Source organism: Vigna angularis, chromosome 7 (genome assembly GCF_016808095.1).
Source record: "Vigna angularis cultivar LongXiaoDou No.4 chromosome 7, ASM1680809v1, whole genome shotgun sequence".
In the NCBI taxonomy this organism is placed as follows: Eukaryota; Viridiplantae; Streptophyta; class Magnoliopsida; order Fabales; family Fabaceae; genus Vigna; species Vigna angularis.
In genome coordinates, this window is record NC_068976.1 from 1,918,105 (window position 1) to 1,941,437 (window position 23,333).

Consider the following 23,333-nt stretch of genomic DNA (forward strand, 5'->3'; position numbering starts at 1 on the left):
GATAAAAATTAGTTGTGTGATTTTTTCTACTCCTTACACTCTTATATTTTATGCTCATCAACTGTTTGATAAAAAGTTTATAAGACAATTAAAGGAATCATTTTTAAAATTGACTGAACAAGCTCTTTGATTTTAACAATCTGTATCGTACTCTGTTTTAATATTTCCACTGCATAAAATCGGTACCGGTTGTTACAACAATTGGTATCAGAGATTGCTTTGATATTCTTTCAAATTTTTCAAAATTGGCCGGTCATCAAAATCAAGTATATACCGAAGGTGCTACCATCAACAGACTACCACTTTTTGTTGGTGATAATTATGCCTTCTAGAAAGTGAGAATGAAAATATTTATGGGGTCAGTTGATAGAGGCATCTAGGAAGTTGTACTAAATGGTCCTTATATTTCAAAAATTATTGTTGATGGTGTAGATGTAGAAAAACTATACTTTAACTAGACTGCTGAGGAAAACATAAGAGCCTAATTTGATATTAAGGCCCGTAATATTATTTCATCTGTTGTTGTACTTGACGAGTTCTATAGAATATCAGTTTGTAAGACAACACGAGAAATGTGGGAAGTCCTCAGAGTCACACATGAGGTACTGATGATGTGAAACGCACAAGGAAGAACACGTTCATCCAAGAGTATGAGATGTTCAGGATGCAGCCTAGTGAAAATATTTCAGATGTCCAAAAGCACTTCACTCATATTGTAAACCATTTGATAGGGTTAGGTAAGACTTTTGATACTGGTGAATTAAATGTAAAAATTTTGAAATCATTGGACAGGTCTTGGCAACCAAAGGTGACTGCCATCTCGGAATCTCAAAATCTCTCTCAAATGTCAATGGCAATATTGTTTGGAAAGCTTCGTGAGCACGAGCTTGAGTTGAATAGATTAGCGAAAGAGGATCAAAGAAGGAAGAAGACTCTTGCCTTCAAGTCTGAAATAGCTAAGGGAAAAAGTTCAAGAAGAACTGAGGATGATGACTCTGAAGATGAGAAAAACATGAGCCTCATGATAAAGAAATTTGCAAAATCCATTAGAACAAAAGGAAAGGATAAATACCATGGAGAAAGAGAAGAAACTCAAGGATCTCCATCAAGCATCAAGTGTTATAGATGTGGAGAAAGAGGACATGTAAAGACTGACTGTCCAAAAAGCAAAAGAAGTGAAGAAAAGAAGGAAAATAAATTTCCCAAGAAGAAGAAGGCTTACATTGCTTAGGAAGAAAATGCTTCTAGTACTTCAAGCTCAAGTGTGTTAGATGAGGAAGAAAATTTGTGTTTAATGGCAGACTCAGAAGATGCTGGAAGTCAAGTAAGTGATTATAGCTTTGAGTCTAGTGAATTAGATTTACAAAAAGTTTTCTTTGAATTGATGAATGAATCTGAAAAACTTGATGCTGCTCATAAAAAGATAAAGAAAGAACATAATGAATTAAAATTGAAATATGAAAAAGCATTAGATGAAGAAGTAGTTTTAAAGAAATAAAGTTAGTAATCTTGAAACTAAATTGTCTGAGTCTATTGCAAATGAACAACATGTTGAATGTTTATCTTGTAAGACTCATATGTTTGATATTGACATACTTGAGAACTTACTTGCTAAAGCAACCAAGTATAACTCATATGCTCTAACTAGCTTTAAAAGAAATAATTTTAAAAATAAAAGCATGCATCAACATAAGAAACCGCTAGGTAAGAGAATCCGTAGGGTATGAGTTGAAAAAGGAACTGTTTGTTATAGAGATTTAAATATTGTCACATGTTTTTTATTGTATGAAAAAGGGACATACTTCTAACAAATGTAGAATCAAACATTTTGATGTTCCTAATGGAAAATATGCTTGGATTCCTATTATAAAGTAATTTGTCTTTAACCTTAAAGGACCCAAATGAGATTATGGGGACCAAAAACTCTATTGCTTTGTTTTGCAAGATAAGTTTTCAAAAGGATAAGAGAGCTCTATGGTATTCTGCTTTTGAAATTGATGCTCCAGGTCAGGGAGTAACTCCATCAAGTGGTATCCAAAGCCTTGGTTAGAGCACCACGTGATTGAGCTAAGTGTTGTTTAAACTGTGTTGTTGCATTGTGTTTTGCTTGTCTTTTTATATTTTTTTCTCACATTATGGACTAGAATTAGTGATTCTGAATACATTGAACTCAATCGTAACAATTATGTTTACTTCGTGATTAGATACAAACAAAAGAATACACTTCGTTGTAATGCAAACAAACTGTTAGGTTCTTTTATTTAAAGAATCGAACATCAGTTTCTATTCTCCCACTCCACTTAACAGTGAAGCTAACCAAGTCACTCCTAATATTACATCCACACTGCCTAACTCAAAGAGATACAATTTATTTAGGACTTCCAAACCGTCTAATTTTACGGAGACTTCTGTTCAATACCCACTGGTCACTTTCTTTTGCCCATCTCCCAAACACACTTTATAAGGACGTGTGTCGGTGCTTTCCAAACCCAATTCTTTCACCAATTGGGTGGATGAAAACTATGACTAGCTCCACTGTCAATTAACACCAGAATTCTCCTCCCCTTCATCCAGCCTTGCAGCTTCATTGTATTAGATTGCGTAAGTCCTCCGGCAAACAATTCCGACAGTTCCATCGTTGTTTGTTCCATCTCGGCGTTCTCCTCTGTTTCGTCTTCTCCATCCTCCTCCGCTAATATCATGACCCGCATGCTTCTCTCTGCACAACGATGACCAGGACTATAAGGTTCGCCACAGTGGAAGCAACGTCCTTCTTCGCGCCTCTTAATGTATTCGGGATAAGGCAAGGTCCTTACTCCTCTTCCTTGAGCATTCCCGCCTTCGCTACTGCCTGCTCGGGAGACTAAATTGCTGGAAACGTCTTCTTTCTTCATTCCCGATCCGCCACCGGCGTTCAACGACCCCTCCGTCAACCCGCGGTAGGTTTCCGTCCTCGCGACAGTACCTGAACTCGGGGCATATCTTCCCCAAGTCGTCCCTCCTTTTCCTCCCGTTCCGCTATTACCTCGCGATACAGCTCCCGCCTGCTCGACATCGCTAGCTCGCTTCATCGCTGTCAACAGATCGCATGGATCGTGAGGCCTCACTAGATTTCTCAATCCTTCCTGTAATCCAGCAAAAAAATATCCCAATAATATTCCTCCTTTACTCTAGCTGCTTGTGCCACCAGGAATTCGAACTCCTGTATATATTCGTTGACATTTCCCCTTTGTCGCACGGCGGCCAATTTCTCATAAACGGAACCCCTGTTTAATCCCCCAAACCTCCGCATCAAGGCAGCAGTGAACATGCTCCAAGTTGGGTGACTGGTCTTCTTCCTCCAGAAGCGAAACCAATAACTAGCACCTCCCTCCATACAGATGTATACCAACTTCATCTTCTCCCTCTCCGTTACGTTCTGGAGATCAAAAAATTTCTCAGCCTTTGCTATCCAGCCCATGGGATCCGTTCCTTCGAACGTTGGTAGTTCAACGCATTTCATCCAGCTTCGATGCACGTCTCCTCCATCATCTTCCGCTTCGTCCTCCGAACTTTCTGGTGGTCGTCGTTCATGTTCATCGTTGATGGAATCGCGACTTCCTTCAGAATTCCGATCATGGTTCCTGGAGCGTCGTCCTGAACTTCGCTGAAACGAGAGAGTCATCGCTCGCATCCCCGCCTTCAATTCCTCTAGGGTTGACTCTATCGCAACCATCCGTCCCAATATCCTTCCTTCTAGTGCATTTAGTTTCCCTTCCATTATTCTTCTTTGCTACGGTTCCTCCTTGCTCGCTCCTCTTCCCTCCGAAGAGATCCGACAGGTCAGACCAAATTCTTTTATTCAAAGAACCGAACAACTACTTTTATTCTCACTCACACACTCAATAGAAGAAAAGAAACTGTATGTATGTGTATTTTTATTTCCTCTGTAATGTGTAGAAAGAAAAATACAAGTATAGATTTCCCCCAAGGAAGCCTCCCTTCCTCCACTGGCCAAGAGGTCTAGTCTAAACCCAAAATAATATCCGATTCCCTCCACAACAACTCAGCTTTTATTTTATACTCTCTCTCTCCCCCTAACAAACTAACAACCTTTCCTGCTATTTACTTCCCTCCCTTTTTATTCCTTCTTACATAAACTTGCAACTTCCTAACAAACTTGATGATGTACAGAAATATATTCAAGCCATCAGTGTTTATTATACTTTTTCTCAGTCATAAATGCCAATAAAATTGAATATTGAATAGCAAATACATTTTAACAATTAGCTAGTATTCAGAAAGTTACATATCATCAGTTCAACCATTAAGAATATGGCATCGACTAACCAAAACCCCTATCATCAGAACTTTGAATTGAAGAAACTGTCAGGCCTGTCTGTTAATGAGACATTAGTCACTTTGATTTTTTATTCATGCTGCAAATTCTGGGAGTTTATTTCCCAAAGGTGACAAGGGTGTTCTTGCTGAGTCTACTAAATCTTCAAAATCAATCTTTCTCCCCATTGGGCTACTCGTCTTGCGACTAGACTTTCTCTTGTTTGACTGCAAAAACAAAAATAATCAAATTAATAAAGAAGCATCCATTTGTTACATGTCAAGTGCTTCTCATATTATACAAAGATAAAATAAGTTTTTGGAGCTACATGTAACAAATAGGGCAATTATAAGCAAAGAAAGACTGTTTTCTATCACCTTCACAGATGCGCTGCCGGTATGGGTATGGGTATGGCTATGGCCATGTTTACTATCAGAACCGCTATGGCTCCTTTCCATGCATCGCTTGGCCAATCTTTTATTCTCGTAATGCAACACGCTATTTTCCTCAAACAATAATTTGACCTATGGTATACCAAGTCAAGTTAGTTATTTCTTATGTTCATTAACAATCTGAAAATCGGAAAGGTCCACGAAAGAAATCCTAACCTCATCTTCAGCTCTGTGAAGATTAACCCTTAGATTTTCTTTATCATTTTCTAGAGATTTGACTTCAGCAACAAGACCCAAAACTCTTTGTGTTGATGGCTTCAAACTAGCAAATCCATAATAGAAAATCAGTATGAATTGATAACATGAAAACATACTGATACTATGGTTTAACCAGACTCACCAGTTCCAGGTTGTCAGCAACTTCTTACACTGATCATTTTCACTATTTGAATTCAAGAATGCAAATGTAGAAGACTCATCCGCAGTAGTAACTGTTGCCAAAAGGGAGTCAAGCAATTTTTCTTCATCGAGTGTTCCGGAAGAAGAATCAACCTTCAATAGAAAGTAAAAATATTATTCATTAACATTCATGACCAAAGGACTAAAATTTGGGAAAGGCTTGAAAGCCATTACCATTTCACAGATAAGAAAATAGAGAAAAACAAAGAAACTATAAACAAGTGAGCGTGCCTGTCTGCCAGTAACTAGTCCAAATTCAGTAATATGGTTTTTAACTTAGCAATTAGCAACACCATTGTACCACACGTACATCGTAGATATACTGAACGAGAATTCCAGATTATTTGAACAGGGTATATTGCGGCCACAAGCAATGGAAAATTATTTCAATTTCCATGATATCAAATTCCAGGCCTCTTTCCACAACAGATTTACTTTTATAATAATTACTTAAAAAAATCGTATAATTGAATGACCGAACTAATCATTAAACATAAACTAGTTTACGTTTGTTTCCATCATAGAAATAACATTAACTTCTTTTGAACAGGGTATATTGCGGCCACAAGCAATGAAAAATTATTTCAATTTCCATGATATCAAATTCCAGGCCTCTTTCCTTTAGCTTAATAGAAACACCACCAAATTCAAACTTCAATCTAGTTCAGCACATGTACCTAGACTGTAAATAAACTGACAATTGCAAAACAATGAGTAAAATAAGTTCCAAAGTTCCTCCTGACAGATTTCACATAATCAAGTTTCAATCCCCTTCCCATCGGATATCATTCAATAATGCTCTCAAACAGTTCGCATTGGCTTTTTGCATAAGAAACCAAACAAAATCTACAGATGAAATGATTTCAACTAAAAATTTATATACACACACACACACACACACGCACAAACACATAAACAGAAATTCCAACGAATCACCTGCAACATACAAAAATTATTAGGTGGCGCAAGCCCACCAAGTATGGTCTTAGTAACTTGGGTTCACAATAACCCACATACTCGATAAATCAACTAAGCTAGACTCAGGAACCGTGTGATTACGAAACATCTAATAATCTCTCCACACACTGGGACAGCCTTTTCTGCACTGAATTCATCTACCCTTAATGTAAACATCACAGTATACACAGAAACCCTTCCACATTACCAATATGGAAAAGTCTCGGTTACTTTTGTGAACCATATAAATATAAATTAGACACAAGGAATAATCGTAGATGAGAAATCAAACAATAAAGACAAAAGAAAAACTATACCGACTCGTTTTGCTGTTTGTATTCGTTCAATTGACGCTCCAACAGACACAAATCTCGTTCCAATTCGCAAGCCCGAGCGTGAGCCACCTGCGCGCGTTCATCAGCCTCGTTCCCAAACTCCATCAACGCTTCCCTGTCGTGGTCGTAGAGGGCGCATTCCCGTTCCAATTTCACGCACTGCTCCACCAGTCTCTCACACTCCGCCGCCAACTTCTGATTCTCCTCAACGAACCTCTTCATCGCTTGCGCGTTCATGGTCGCCTCATTCTGCTCAAAACAAAACACTCCATAAATAAAAAAATAAAAATTAATCAATTAATTGCAAACAATTATCGTGGAAGCAAAACAGAAAAGATTACAAACTCTAGCGAGTTCGATGAGATCGTCTTTCTCCTTGAGTTTGGCGAGGAGAAAGAGGCGTTGCTGGCGGAGTTGGCGCCGCAACTCTTCGGAGGCTTGAAGCTTTGTGAGGAGGGTTTGATCCGATACGGGAAGACCCACAATGTGGTTGATGGATTCCTTGATGTAACAATCGATGTGTGGAGGAAGATCCATTGTTGTTGCTCAAAGTCAAAGGTAGGGTTGCGATTAAGGAAGAAAGTGATGCCACCAAAACCCCAATATTTAAGAATGGGCTATTGTGAATTCGAAAGGGTTTAATTGAAATTTTGGTAGCCGTTGGGAGATTCAAATTGAACTTTTGTAGCCGTTGCGAGGTAATGTAAGATGTAATGTTTCCGCTCTTTATTACCTTTACCCTGTAACCATTGTCAATTCATTGTATACATATCTCCTCCAATCCACACTATATTATTTTTAAATTTATAATAAATAAATATTTTTAATATATATATATATATATATATTCTTTTTTTTCTTTTTCTTTTTATTACATTTTAGATTTATGAAAAATACAAACTTTACAATAGGATATGAAGTTTTTTTTTATATTCTTTTTATTTTCTCTAATAGAACCATGATACCTTGCTGTGTGGCCTATTTATTACTCAAGTGAGAGAACGAGATTTTCGTAAACACAATGTCATTCGAAAAAATCCACAATAAATTGTTGATTCCTTCAAATTGATGGATATAACTTAAAGATTTGACTGACAAATTCGTATTAAGATCTTGCAATCCAACCTATTTTAAAACTTATTATATAGTTAAATTGTTGTTAAAAAATTTATTAAAGAAAGAGGTACTAATTTTTTACCTATGTTTTTTATGCTTAAAGTGTTTTTTCTTAACTAGGCACATTCTCATAACACGTGAGTTTTTATCTCTCTTCTATCATCTCCTCTATCAATGATACTTTATAAATATTTAAAATTGACTAATCAAATTACGTGATGATAAAGTTTAAATAAAAAATTTCCAACTTAATATTAAACTAGTAGAAAGAAAGTAATTTACGGTAAAATCTAACAAAACTTTTCGGTCAAATGAGAAGTTTTCAACTTAAAGATTAAACTAGTGGAATGAAAGTAATAATAAATATATTTTAAAAAGTGGATTTTAACTCTAATTTAACTTTATAAAATTGATTTGTTAAATGATGTTTTATAAATTCATTTGGTTTCTAGTTAAGGTAAGAACTTCAACGCACTCTCCCTTATACCAAAACATATATATTTAGAGTATAAGACTAGACATTAATGGGATATTTGATGCAGTCTAATAGAGGCTAACAATATAGACCTAACAAACAACAAATTTCACTATACGGTTGACTTTAGATGATTTTCATTCCATCTTAAAAGAAAGACTTTAAGTCTAACTCAATCTTACAAAACCAATTTTGTAGAGTTAGACTTGAATTTTTCTTCTTAATTAGAACTACTTGAAACCTATCATAGCAAGAATAATTATTTGTTATAATCATTGTGTTACTTACTATTGGACCACCCATTAATATTTAGTCTCATGCTCGATATGTAAATGCCTTGTAAAGAGGGGGTATGTTAGAGATTTCACATCGAGTATAGAGATAAGGCAAATTTACAATATATAAGTAGGTGTAAACTCCACATTTCAAGTTGATTTTGTAAGATTGAGTACACTTAAAGTTCACTTCTTAAGAGAATAAAGTTCTTAGTCAAAGTTGAAATTCAGAAGTTATTATTCAGTCAAATGAAAATCGATTATATGATTGATTCAACCTATCTTTATATTGATCAAATAAAATGAAAATGGTTGACCAAGTATATATATATATACTAGTACAAAATTAACCTTCTAACATGCCTAATACTCTTCGGTTTTAATGAAACCGCAACATAAAACGACACTGTGACATTTTAAAAATTTTACGAACATATATGTCTCGGTTCACCTAAGAACTCAAGCCATATATACGTTTTAGCCTCGGTTAAAAAACAATTGAAGCCTAAAGGAGTGTCAAATCGTCAAATTTTTTCAGGAAGACGTTATTTACATACAATATGTAAGAGAATTCTTAAAGAAGTTTAAGTTGGACAATGCAAAGGAGATGAAGACTCCAATGCACCCAATGACCAACTTGGAACTAAACGACAACACAACAAAAGTGGACAACACCGTTTAGAGACAAATGATAGGTTCACTATTATATCTCATAGCGTTTAAGACTGATATCATATTTAACGGTTGCTTGTGCACTAGATTTCAATATGACCCTAGAAATTCCTATCATACTATAATTAAACACATCTTTTGCTATCTTATTGGAACAATTAATCTTGGTCTTTGTTTTAAGGGACATAAAATTTCATACTACAAGACTACTACGATGTAGACTACGCTGGAGATAGGATTGAATGCAAAAGCACCAGTGAAGGCTATTACTTCATTGGAGGCAATCTCCTTTCCTAGACTAGCAAGAAACAAGGGACAATTACTCTCTCAATGGTTTAAGTGGAATATATCTCAACTGCTAGTTTTTGTTCTCAACTTCTCTGGATCAGTAATCAACTAGAACAGTATGACGCTTGTGAGAGTAACATTCATATCTTTTGTGATAATAATGCTACAATTAGTCTCTCCGAGAATCCAATTTTGAATTCTTGTAATAAACACAATGAGATCAAACATCATTTCATACGAGATCATGTCCAAAAGGGACGGTAAATTTACAGTGTGTAAACACAAAAGATCACTTTGTTGACTTTTTTACAAAACCCCTTGTGCAAGACAAACTAATTTGTCTAATGTAACGCCCCAAAATTTAGGGTGTCACGGTTATTACAAAACCAGTAAATCTCAAACTTTATCATAGCGTGAAAATGTGTTTTCAAAAACTCTAACATTTAAACGTGCATAATTTATTCGAAACATAATAGTTTCAAACAAGTATGAGATAAGCTATCGATAAAACAATCATAATAATAAGCACACTGAATATATATCAACCTTAAATAACCACCCCATACCCAATAGTAATAATAATAATATTCTTAATCCTCTAGCATAACAACTTAATCATAATGAGTTATTGAATTCTCGATACATGATCCATGATCTTCGATCCTTGTTCCTTGATTCCTTGACCCTTGATGTCATTACTAACATCTCACACGTGGGCCCTTAGTCTATCCACTCATTAGCACCTAGTCTAACTACTTCTATAACTTGTTAAAGACAATATCATCTATGTGCCCAAAAGCTCTCGTGTTTTGAAGTTTAATAAAAAAACATTAAAACGGGATAATAATGCAATCACAACTTTGAGAAACTATTTGAGAAAATTTCAATATCCATTCTTTAAATATATGATGCAATCACAACTACATTGAACAAAGAAAAGATGTGGTTACATTGTCAGTAACCCAACTAATGGGCTCTCTTGTTATGAACAAATATTGAAAAGGCGTGAAAAAGAATCGATCCAAAAATCCTTTCAATCAAAACAAAATCTTAGAATAAATAATATGAAGGAAATAAAAGTGGAGTAAAAATTTCTAGAAAAAAAAAGAAAATTGTAGAAAAATTCTCTTCATTTTGAGAAAGATACATGCCAAACAATAAAATGATAGAAATTGGCCTTGTAAAAAGGGAGAAGAGAAATAGAAGCTTTCCTATAAGTCTGAAACTTGAAACTAATATTTCCATGAAGGCAGAAGTTGATGACTCATGGCTTTGGCATAGGAGATTTGGCCACTTCAACACACATGCCTTAAAGCTTCTACATAAAAAAACATGATGAGAGATCTTTCATACTTGAAAGAGAATAATGAATCATGCGAAGGATGTCTCCTTGGAAAACAACATCGATGTTTCTGGATCGATGAGGACACCTTCATATCACAACAACAGGTATTTCATCCTCTTCATTGATGACTTCTTTAGAATGACATGGGTCTATTTCTTAAAGGCACAGTCAGAAGTCTTTGGAATATTCAAGAAATTCAAGGTCCTTGTTGAGAAGTAAAGTAGAAAAAAAAAATAAAAGTACTTAGAAGTGATCATGGAAAGGAGTACACATCTCCTGAGTTTGAAAAATTCTACGAAGAGGAAGGCATAGAGCGACAACTTATAGTAGCATATTCTCTAAAACAAAATGATGTGTTAGACACAATCATGGAGATGGCAAGATCAATATTGAAAGAGAAAAGTAGACCTATAACTTTTTGGGCTGAAGTAGTCTACACAACAATTTACATTATAAACAAATGCCCAACTAAGGAAGTCCAAGACAAGACTCCTATTGAAGCTTCAAGTGGAAGAAAGACATCAGCTAAACACCTACGAGTATTTGGATCTATCTGCTACATACATGTTCCTAATCAAGGGAGGTACAAGGTTGAAGACAAGACTATACGAGGAATATTCTTGAGATATAACACACAATCAAAAGGCTATCAAGTCTACAACTTACAAAAGAAAATCTCATCATTAGTCGAGATGTCAAGGTTGATGAAAATGCTTATTGGAATTGGGAATACGGAAAATTTGTTAAAAACAACATTTTAATTCTAGTGCAACAATCTTAAGAAGAAACTCAAGAAGAGGCAGAAGATTCAAGTTTGCTTTCTCCACCTCCAGAACAACAACAAGATTATTCATTAGAATCCACTTCAAAGTAAGATCTTTGGTAGACATATACGAAACTTGCAATATGACCGTGATTGAGCCTAAAGAGAATTAAAATGATTGAGAAAAATAATATTTGAGAGCTCGTAAATTTCCCTCATTGAAAAGACACCATTGGAATGAAATGGGTATATAAAACAAAGTTCAATCCTTATGGAACTATACAAAAGAACAAGGAATGATTGGTTGTTAAAGGCTATTCACAACAACCAGGAATAGACTATAATGAAACATTTCCTCAAGTTGCTCGCTTAGATAAAATTAGAGTTTTAATAGGTATTGCAACACAAAAAGGATGCAACATCTATCAACTAGATTTCAAATCAGCCTTTCTAATTGGAGTGCTCGAAGAGGATATTTAAGTTGAACAACCACAAGACTTCATCAACAAAGGCAATAAAGGCAAAGTATGAAGACTAAAAAAAAGCCTTATACGACCTGAAGCTAGCTCCTTGAGCATGGTAAAGCAAGATTGATCAATACTTCATAAATCAAGAATTCAGGAGAAACAAGAGTGAGCCAACACTATATATGGAGATACAAGGTCAGTATCATCTAATTGTCTCCATTATCTTATTTATACAAGAAATAATGTAAAGATGATGAAAGAATTTAAAGAAGACATGATGAAAACATTTGAGATGTCTGACCTTGGCTTGATGAATTATTTCCTCAGTATAGAGGTGAAACAACAAAAAGAAGGGATATTGATCTCTCAAAAGAAATATATTGAAGCTTTATTAAATAAGTTCAAAATGTATGATTGTAAACATGTCACTACTCCACTGGTGGTATACGAGAAGTTACAAAAAGATGATGGAGCACAAGAAACATATACACCACCCTACAAGAGTTTGATTAAAAGTCTCTTATATCTCACAACCACACAATTGGACATTATGTATGCTACAAGTCTTCTATCAAGATTCATGCAAAAGACAAGTCATATTCATTACGAAATACGAAAACTAATTTTAAGATATCTACAAGACACAAAGGAACACTAATACAAAAATATCGTATAACCTCGTTGTTTTTTGGCCTTTCACGTCGAATTCGAGGTCAACGTCATATCAGGAGACGTTAAATTGACATCGAATTTAAAAAATTCGACGTTAATCGAATTGACATCGAATTTTGTTAATATTCGATGTTAAGAAATTTTTTGTTTTTTTAAATTAATTTGTAATCCTTTTTTACAACTCTCTAAGACCTGAAAAGCATAAAAACAACAAATTTCAGTTTTTGATATTTTGTAAAGCATGAACTATGAACATGTAGTATAGTATCAATAATAAACAACAATAACAAACAACAAACAAGTTCAATCAAACAACAACAAAAAACAAGTTCAACCAAATAACAACAACAAACAAGTTCAACAAAAAACAACAACAAACAAGTTCAATAAATAAGTTCTTCAGAACGAAAACGAAAACGAAAGCTAACTTTCAAAAGGTGGGTTCGTCGAAATAAAGTGTTTCCACTAGTGAGAGAGAAAGCATAATGCGCAATGAAGGACAATAACACGAAAATAATCGGTCAAAACAAACGAAAATTATACATAAAGTAGTTAATTAACATGCATTTGTATCAAATGAAAGAAAGATTACATGTGATGGTCGTCAAACTTCGTTTGAGAAAAGTTTGAGAAGAGAAGAGGGTCTCGCGCTAAGATAAAGTGAATGAATTTCCAATCTCCCACTCAAATTAAAAAGGGGAAACTTTTGGCTGACAAATAATACGTCGAAGCTCCTACAAAATTCGATGTATTATATGTGGTTTAAAAGAAAAAAGAAAAAAAAATTAAAAAGGGGTTACTTTTTGGCTTCTGGCTAACAAATAATATGTCGAAGCCCTTACAGAATTCGACGTATTATTTGTTGTTTAAAAGAAAAAAGAAAAGAATTAAAAATGGCGACTCTTTGGCTTCTGACTGACAAATATTACGTAGAACGATTCGACGTACTATTGGTGGTTTAAAAGAAAGAAGAAAAAGAATAACATGCGAGTTTAAATAATTACCATCATAGAACGTCGAATTGAATGGGGCTTCGACGTTCTACAATTGCATTTATTAACAAAAATGTCACCGATCATTTTTAACGTTGGTTATTCAGTGGTTGGACGTTGAACGTGTGACGTTGTGCGTTGTTTTTGCACTAGTGAAGTTTGGTATATGGTACAAAACCATGACTAACTCAAGGATGATTGGCAATATAGATAGTGATTAGGAAGGATCAATGGACAACATGTTAGGATACGCTCACTAGGATCATGTATTTTATCTTAGGCATCAAAGAAGCAAGCAACTATGTCTCAATCAACAACATAAGTAAAGTATGTAGCAGTTGCTGAAACCATGAGTCAAGCAATATGGCTAGAAAGAATACTTGAAGAAGGGTAAACCACAAGATGGATCGACTATTATCTATTCCGACAACAAATCGACAATAGTAATAGAAAATAATCCAGTCCATCATTAAAGAACAAAACACATATCCATTAAATATCACTTCATTCGAGATGAAGAGACAACTAAACAAATTTGACTGTTGCATATATTTTTACGAAGGCGTTAACAAGACCAAGATTTGAACTACTGCGTGTTATGCTTGGAGTTACCGAATTCGCATCAAGGAGGAGTATTAAAGTGTAATGCAAATTCTAGATAGAAAATCCTAAGATAAAAGTATTAAAATGTACTACAAATTCTGAAATATTGTAGAAAAACATAAGATAAGAAGAAGAAAAATCAAGAATATTTTATATAGATAAAAATCTAGAACATTTCACATTAGTTGTGACTAGCATTTTCTAGAATAACTTGAGTCTATAAATATTTATATATTCTACCATTTGATTTGATGTAATACAACATCTAACAACATATACATAACTAAAAAATATATTATTTCCAACTACTACTTTAACATTTCACTGTTTCTATATTTTCTCTATCTCATTAACTATTCCCTTCACAATCTCAAAATACTTATAAAAAGGTTGAAAATGACGATAAAGAAGCTTGACATAATGTCTCCACGGTCATGCAAGTACACTTTTGAGCAAATGTTGTATTTGGCATCTTGTAAACGAATCCAATATATTCAATTCCGAAGATAACTATATTTCTCAATGAGGATAATGGAAGCTTTATAAGAGTATTGATCAACTGGATAAGGCGATGGAAAAGTTTATATGGATAACGTACGTACACCAGAATGTACCACTTTGTTTTTTATACAAATTTGTCACTTCTAATTAGTAGGTAATATTATTCAACCGCCATGTTACATGAATAAACCAATGATGTGGTGTTTGTTAAGCTTTCATGATAGAAAAGGAAACTATATATAGCTCCACGAGGGAAATCTATTGAGTAAGATAACTGTTTCGGTGTAAATGTTGTCCAGTGTGTCTTTGTTGCTTCTAGATGTCCGGGACGCTTGCTTTTCCTCAATTGTTGTCGTTCATGCTCCAAAGGAGGGGGAGGTACCTGCGAAGATACTCCGACGCTCAAGTCAGATGTGAGTTATGGAGCCTCAACTCTCAAGAAAAATGATTATATTATCACTGTAGAGTATTATTTAGAGTTCCTCTGGCCTAAGTGTAACGTAGAGGGAACGTACCTGGCGTTTTGCCCTGTCTTTGTATTTATAGGTCAATAAAAATAACCTTACCTAAAAATCTGGTTAGTTACTCATAAATATCTTAACCGCTCAAAATATCTAAGATATTTTATCTAATAAATATCCTACGATACATGCCCCCCAAGTCCGAGTTAAGCGTTCTGTTTTATGGACGTGATAACTATAGGACTTATGAGTTTGAGGGAAGCTGTATTCGCTGTGCTAGGGAGCGTGTTTCCGGTCGTTGCCCTATGCTGAGCGTTTTAACACCTGAGGCCAAGGATGACCGAGCGGTGGAGGTCAAAGGACCAAAATGTGAGGCCGAAATGGCCGAGCATCAGTGGTGTCGAATGGCCGAGCGCTTGAGCGCTCGTGGCCGTGGATGGTCGAGCGGTTGAAACCACAAGGCGAATACTTTTGAGGCCGAACGGCCGAATATCAGTGGGGTCGAACGGCCAAATGCTTGAGCGCTCGTGGTCATGGATGGTCGAGCGGTTGACATCAAAGGGCGAATACCTTTGAGGCCGAACGGCCGAATATTAGTGGGGTCGAACGGCCGAATGCTTGAGCGCTCGTGGCCATGGATGGTCGAGCGGTTGAAACCAAAGGGCGAATACCTTTGAGACCGAACGACCGAATATTAGTGGGGTCGAACGGCCGAATGCTTGAGCGCTCGTGGCCATGGATGGTCGAGCGGTTGGAACCAAAGGACGAATACCTTTGAGGCCGAACGGCCGAATGCTTGAAAATTTGATGTTCTGGGTGTTCTAGGGCGAACATCTACCAGCGGGAGTGTATCCCTTTATTCAATGCACTTGGGTGTTCTAGGGCGAACATCTACCAGGTCTAGGAGTGTTAGGCCGAACGGCTGAATGCTTGAAAATTTGATGTTCTGGGTGTTCTAGGGCGAACATCTACCAGCGGGAGTGTATCCCTTTATTCAATGCACTTGGGTGTTCTAGGGCGAACATCTACCAGGTCTAGGAGTATTCCCCAATTTTTAGTGCTTCAGCATGAACGGCTCTCTGGCGTCCGCCTTTATGTACAAGATGTGCTTATCTGCACTGTAGAACGAGAAAAAGAGTAGCCAAACAAATTAATGCATTTACAGGATTTAGAAAATTAGCGTAGAAAATAGATTATGTTATAAGGCCGATCGATTGAGAAAGTAAGATCGCTCGGTCTTCGGTTGATTGTTTCTTGTGACCTGTAAGATACATAATATTAAACATATAGGTGAGACCGTTCGATCGAGATGTAAACCTGGCGGTCGAACGTCAGTTAGGCCGAATGGCCGAACATCAGTAGGGCCGAATGTTGGAGCGCTCGTGGCGATGTATGGTCGAGCGGTAGAGGCCGAAAGGCATGTATCGCTCGGTCTTCGGTTGATTGTTTCTTGTGACCTGTAAGATACATAATAGTAAACATATAGGTGAGACCGTTCGATCGAGATGTAAACCTGGCGGTCGAACGTCAGTTAGGCCGAATGGCCGAACATCAGTAGGGCCGAATGCTGGACGCTTGAGGCCACGGAAAGCCGAACGAGTGAGGCCGAAGGGGTTGAGGCCTAGCGGCCGAACGTTAGGGAGACCGAATGGTTGAACATCAGTGGCGTCGAGTGGCCGAATGTTGGAGCGCTCGTGGTCGTGGATGGTCGAGCATCAATGAAGCCGAAAGGCCGAACGTCCGTGAGGCTGAGTGCTGGACGCTTGAGGCCGAACGTTAGGGAGACCGAATGGTTGAACATCAGTGGCATCGAGTGGCCGAATGTTGGAGCGCTCGTGGCCGTGGATGGTCGAGCGTCAATGAAGCCGAAAGGCCGAACGTCCGTGAGGCTGAGTGCTGGACGCTTGAGGCCGAACGTCAGTTAGGCCGAATGGCCGAACATCAGTAGGGCCGAATGCTGGAGCGCTCGTGTCGATGGATGATCGAGTGGCAAAGGCCGAAAGGCCGAACGTCAGTAAGGGTGAGTGTTGGACGCTTGAGGCCGAACGTCAGTTATGCCGAATGGCTGAACATCAGTAGGGCCGAACGTCCGGGAGACCGAATTCTGGAACGCTAGAAATCAAGGATGACCGAACGTCAGTGAGGCTGAGTGCTGGATGCTTGAGGCCACGGATGGCCGTGAGGCCCGGTTAGAAGGGTGACTGGCCAAGGATGTCAATCCTGGGTGGGCGGCCACTCGGTTCTGCCGATCGGTCATGAAGCACACTCGGTCATGTCGGTCGACCTGGACGGACAACCTTGGAGTGCCGCTCGTTCGTGATGGTCGACCTGGATGGGCGACCTTTAGAGGATGACAGGATCGTTGTCTTGGAGGTTGACGACCGCTTACTAACGATCGCTTCTTATGTACTCCTTAATACAGGGCCTACATATTATTACTAGCCGACCGGATGAAGGCGACCTCGGAAGACCGCTCGTTCTACGTACAGTTGGTCAAAGGTAAGTCCTAGTTTTTGACACTCGTCTTGATGGTCGTCCTGAATGGACGACCTTGGAGGACCGTTCGGTCTATGTGTCGGACGGACCGGACGGTACAATATCTAACCCTTAAAAATAGATTTCAGGCCAAAGTGATGGAGATGTTACTTGCCGCGTTCACAGTGGATGGTGGTGGCATCGAGTTTGCACAAGAGGTGTGAGAAATAGTTTCGTGAATCCCTGTCACGGAAGTTGATTGCGACACCTGCGGCGGAAACCGTGGTTATTGGCGAACACGCAAACCTGGGCGCGGCGGATGACACGAAGATTGTACTGGACGGTGCTGGAGGGTGACGTGAAGCTGGACCGGATGAAAAACGTCCCCAAGTAATCATCTGTTCAGAGATTCACTCGCCAACACTAAGTTGTCGATCATGTTGGTGATTGAACCGTGGTGTTCGGAGTTTGACGTTTGGGGAATAGAAATTGGGTTGGATGACATGGAGGCAGAACCGAACGGCGCGTGGATGCCGTGAGTGTTGCGGAAGACACGGAGGATGGGTCTGATAATGCGGTGGACTTGGAGGCGCCGAAAGGGTTTGTCTCTGGGTGACAACCGTCTTCTCCTCGCCTCTTTCTGTCAAATCCCTTTTTACCCCAAAAAACACTAGAATCAATCGCACTGCGGAACGACCTCATCCGATCATGAGGTTGTCGCCGATGAAAGCCGCGATCGGAGGTGATCGACGTCCGTGGAGTCCCCAGGCTTGGGATGGACTGGCAGATTTGAGGTGGCCATGTTTGGCGGTGAGTATTAGGTTGAGAAGAAGCATTGGTGACAGTGCAAACGGGAGATGCAAGTGTCTCCGCTGGTGAAGGCGGCGCTTGCCTGAGTCGAGGCGGTGGTAAAGGATGATTTCGTCGTGTGTAGCGAGAGTCACGGTCGTAGAAGACGCCGAGCCAGTTGTTGTAGCAATTGGTGCTGGTCTAGGAATTGGATCTTGATAAAGACGACGTCGGTGGCGGCGGAAGAAGGAGAGAAACTCGCTGGAGGCGTCATTCGATCTGGTAATGACAGTGGCGTCAATGGCTCGCGGAGGAGAATCTTGGCGGCAATGCGGCGGCTTCATCTTGTTGGGGTAGCTTTATCCGAAGAAGTGATTCATCGAGACCGAGTGCTCCTCTTGCGGCTTCTGCGGGATGACACTCGGCCCCACGATGGGCGCCAAAATGTTTCGGTGTAAATGTTGTCCAGTGTGTCTTTGTTGCTTCTAGATGTCCGGGACGCTTGCTTTTCCTCAATTATTGTCGTTCATGCTCCAAAGGAGGGGGAGGTACCTGCGAAGATACTCCGACGCTCAAGTCAGATGTGAGTTATGGAGCCTCAGCTTTCAAGAAAAATGATTATATTATCACTGCAGAGTATTATTTAGAGTTCCTCTGGCCTAAGTGTAACGTAGAGGGAACGTACCTGGCGTTTTGCCCTGTCTTTGTATTTATAGGTCAATAAAAATAACCTTACCTAAAAATCTGGTTAGTTACTCATAAATATCTTAACCACTCAAAATATCTAAGATATTTTATCTAATAAATATCCTACGATACAATAACCTAGTTTTTCTCACGGGTTTCACTACAGCACGCCATCATCTCTCTCGTTATCTCTATCTTCTCAATTTTATATAATTTAACTTTATTATCTATTGATTAGAGTACTAATAACTATGCTAAAAATTAGGTATAAGATGAGTTTCAATAACAGCTTTAGTTTTTAATAAATTGAAATTTTTAATCGTTTTATAGAAACAATTGTAGTTTCTTTATATATATTTGGTTTAATCCTTTTCGACATCCCTCTTTATGTACGAATGTCTCAATTGGATCCTCGTTTTCTAAAGTGTATCAAAATGGTCCCTAATTTTGAAAATTGATATCAGTTGAGTCCTTTCCGTTAAGTTGGCTGGACGGCGTTAAAAAAATTGATGAGTGGATGCTGAGATGACGAACGAACGCTCGTCCACCAGCGAACGAACGCTCGTCCACCAGCGAACGAACGCTCGTCCATCAGCGAACGAACGCTCGTCAACCACCGAATGAACGGTCGTCCAGTGTGGAACGAACGGTCGTCCAGCAGTAAGAGGTCGACGAGCGTTCGTTCTCTGGTGGACGAGCGTTCGTTCGCTGGTGGACGAGCGTTCGTTCGTCATCTCAGCATCCACTCATCAATTTTTTTAACGTCGTCCAGCCAACTTAACGGAAAGGACTCAATTGATATCAATTTTCAAAATTAGGGACCATTTTGATACACTTTAAAAAACGAGGACCCAATTGAGACATTCGTACATAAATAGGGATGTCGAAAATGATTAAACCTATATATTTATAGATCTGACTTAGTACAAGGAGATGGCCCACTCTGCTCTCTAATTTGAAATATCTTTTATAACAAATACTTTTATTAACTTTCTTGTTTACGTCGGTTTCACATATTAATTGGATATTAAATCATTCACACATCTGTCATTATACACTTGTTTTAAACGTGGCTTTAATAAAAACATTTTATAGTATAATTTTATTTTGTACAGGTAATATTGGGTACCCCATGTGGGTTCAATCCATAGTTTAAATATTACACGTGTCGAGTCTAGCTAAACTGAGAATAAATTTGTTAATTTGATGAGATTACTTAAAACTCTGTCCAACAATACAATAAATTCATTATTGACAAATAGCCAAAGCTATTTATATTATGATACAGATAACTTTACATAATTTGATTATTGTCTATTTCCATATTGATGGTGATGTTTTTCTTTTGTGTAGATAACTAATTGATAGGTATGCATCTTTCAACATGAAAATAAATTGCACAAAATGTTATAAGCTTATGCGTTATAGAAGAAATAACTTAAGGAATAAAATTTGTACAAGCAAGATGTTGCTGTAATAAAAAGAAAAGATGTAAAAACATGGTGTTTGATTTTTCAGTAGATGTTGTCAGCAACCGTGTTTTTCTCTATTTCTGTTCTTTTGCTTCTGAAGTCGTCGTTGCTCTACTTTCGTGATGATTGGTTGATTCAGTAATGAAGGAATCCAACTCCTTTTCTATGTTCTCAACCTACACGTTAACCCAAATTCCAATCTCATCAATTATCGTATTAAGTCTAAACTTGATTAGCACCAATAAATAAATTCTGCAATTAGTAATAATAGCAATTTGCAAGTTATTATAGACTTGAACAAGGCAAACCAAAATTGAGTTTGTCAACTTTACGTGTTGGAGATTAAAACAAGTAACGTTCTGTATATTGAAGTCTAAGTTAATGAAGAAGGGAAGTTACTCTATCGATTGGCAACTTGAAATAGTGTCATTATGAGACTAAGTCAACTCACAAAATTTAACAAGATCTACTTATGTTGAAACTGAACTATTTATTACCTTTTATTAATAATTCTAATTATGTTATCTACAGAGAAATTAATAAATAATTTCGGATTTCTAAACATTTAAACCTTTGTTCAATTTGTATTACTTCAAGATAGAGATTGAAACCTTTTCTAATGCATCTTCAGCACGTTGAGCACGCTTCTCGACATCTTCAGCAACTTTTTCAACAAGTTCTACAGCGTCACGAAATTTTCCCTCTGGAAGATGTTGAACAGCCTCTTCTGCCACCTTATCAACCTCTTCAGCCACTTCTTCTATAATGTCTGCAACTCGATGTGCTTCATGTGTTGTTGTCTCAACTTTCTCTACGTACAAGGAACAGAAAAACATCATCAGATGAAAATTATTTAAGGTCTAACTTATCCCAATAATTAAAATCCTTTTTGGTAATGTTCAACACGGATGATCTCTTACCTTTCAGTTGCAACAAAGGTCCCCATTTCCCCCTCAAAAAGGATGCAAGTATTGAGAATATTGTGCCAAGGATCCAAAATTTCCTGCTAGAGAATATTTCTCAAACTTTTTTCTATTGCCAACTCAAATTAAACTAAAAGGGTAAAGAAACAAGTGAATAATAATACATATGATGTGAGATTGGTAAATAAATGAATTACCAATAGCCAAGAGAAGGATCATTAGAGTTTCCTGGTGTTATGCTAGAATAGACAACCATATTCCTCCTGCATGAAGGTGTAAAGAAATTGTAATTAATAAAAAAAAATCCAGTGAAGAAAAGAAAATGTAATAAAAAACCAAGATCTTACGTACATTTTTCTTCTGTCATCGTTTTGAAATCTCAAAGCTAGGTTCTTTTCTGGAACTGAGAAGCGGTTGTGTTTGATTCTGGAGTTGAATCGAATGTGATGATCAACTTTTGAAGCTGGAAATCTACCGAATGTCCCAACGGCTAAGGAAGTAATCGTCTGAGTAAAGATTGTATGTGCCATCATATGAATCTAAAATGTACACGCAGAGGTACAAGAGGATTGGATTATATATATGTACACGACTGGCTCAAGTGGATTATATATATTAAATGAATTTGTTTTCAAAATACGCCATATTTTGCCAGTAACATTGTATGAAAAACGAGTTCAGGGGAACAAAGTCAACGTACATAAAAGTTGTAATGGATAGACATAAATATTATTGTGTTTTGTTTATTGTTTGTGCCTAACAAATCTGAGACCAAGTAAGATTTGTTTTGCAATATCTATGAAGAAATGCTGACGTACTTCTTGTAACTTCTATTTCTTTAGTAAAAACACAGGTAAGTCTTAGATTTCTGTTGGAAAATCATTTCTGGCTTTGCACATGCACACCTTTAAAAATCATGTAAAACCACCGTCCAAGATAGGCCTAAAGGTTACACCCACGATTCCCTTCTTTTTCTTTTAAAAAAAAAAAAAAACTCTTCATACAGTTTTATGCCTTTTAACTTTAAAGAATCATATCAAAATGTTCTGAAACACAATTCAACATATTATGTTCTCATGTGTACTATTTGCACACAAAATACATAAGGTTTGGAAACCAAATACAATCCATATATACGTGTAGAGGTGTCATTTGAGCCATTGCCCCATGGGTTGACCCTAACCCCTTCTAAAATCAAGCCCCAATTTTCTAGCCCCCTTAATAGGGGGCTTTTTAAAAGCCTCAACCCCTAAAGCCCCACATAAAGTGGGTTGGGGTAGGGTTAGGATGGGGCTAGCCCCCAAACTAAATTAATTCACTTTTAATGTTTTTTTAGTTATTTCTTTTATTTACTTTACAAGTTCAATAATTTTCAAAATTTACATGATATTTAATATCTTTTTAATTAAATATAAATGTATAATATTGATTTTATAAAAACTTATTTAAAATAATTTTTTAATTATAAGTATATTTTAAATATATAATTTTATTATTTTGGAAAGTTAAAAAGAAAATTTTTATTATTATTTTTATTTAAAAGAAAATGAAAAAAATTTCAAAAAAGAAATTATAAAAGTAACACAGTTGAAAATTTGATTTTTCAATAATCGAATTCTGATATCTATATAAATATTTGAAATATTAATTATGGATAGATTTTAAATTCAAATATACTGATTGGATGAATTTTTAATATCGGTGTAAAATTTTTATTTTTTATAGTTTGTCATATAAAATTCTTTTGTTGAATGTTTTGTATAGATATATATACATTAAAAAATTAAACCACAAACTTTATAAAGTTTAAAATTAATTTCACGTAATAAAATAACTAACTTTTTAGTGAAAATCCTTGTTAGGCAAAATTCTTATGAATATCATATATGTTAGTAT

The 23,333-nt window shown here is 36.9% G+C and overlaps 2 protein-coding genes across 4 annotated transcripts; both read right to left on the bottom strand.

Annotated features, from left to right (window-relative positions):
- Positions 1–4,222: 4,222 nt before the first annotated feature.
- Positions 4,223–7,108, bottom strand: LOC108337496 (uncharacterized). 2 transcript variants are annotated; one of them, XM_017574029.2, is made up of 6 exons: positions 6,807–7,108; positions 6,444–6,710; positions 5,111–5,262; positions 4,927–5,032; positions 4,696–4,842; positions 4,223–4,545 (listed from the first exon to the last, which is right to left on the bottom strand). In XM_017574029.2, exons 1-6 carry the CDS (start codon positions 6,996–6,998, stop codon positions 4,414–4,416), a joined length of 996 nt encoding a protein of 331 aa, XP_017429518.1. In that variant the 5' UTR covers positions 6,999–7,108; the 3' UTR covers positions 4,223–4,413. The 2 variants fall into 2 exon arrangements, with proteins under 2 accessions (XP_017429518.1, XP_052736385.1); XM_052880425.1 differs by having other exon boundaries at positions 6,803–6,916.
- Positions 7,109–20,427: 13,319 nt separating this feature from the next.
- LOC108337729 (uncharacterized) lies at positions 20,428–22,117 on the bottom strand. Of its 2 annotated transcripts, none has more exons than XM_017574308.2 (5): positions 21,789–22,117; positions 21,635–21,700; positions 21,435–21,520; positions 21,126–21,325; positions 20,428–20,690 (listed from the first exon to the last, which is right to left on the bottom strand). In XM_017574308.2, the coding sequence occupies exons 1-5, from the start codon at positions 21,968–21,970 to the stop codon at positions 20,589–20,591; spliced, it is 636 nt and encodes a 211-aa protein (XP_017429797.1). In that variant the 5' UTR covers positions 21,971–22,117; the 3' UTR covers positions 20,428–20,588. The 2 variants fall into 2 exon arrangements, with proteins under 2 accessions (XP_017429797.1, XP_017429798.1); XM_017574309.2 differs by having other exon boundaries at positions 21,435–21,517; positions 21,789–22,113.
- Positions 22,118–23,333: the final 1,216 nt, after the last annotated feature.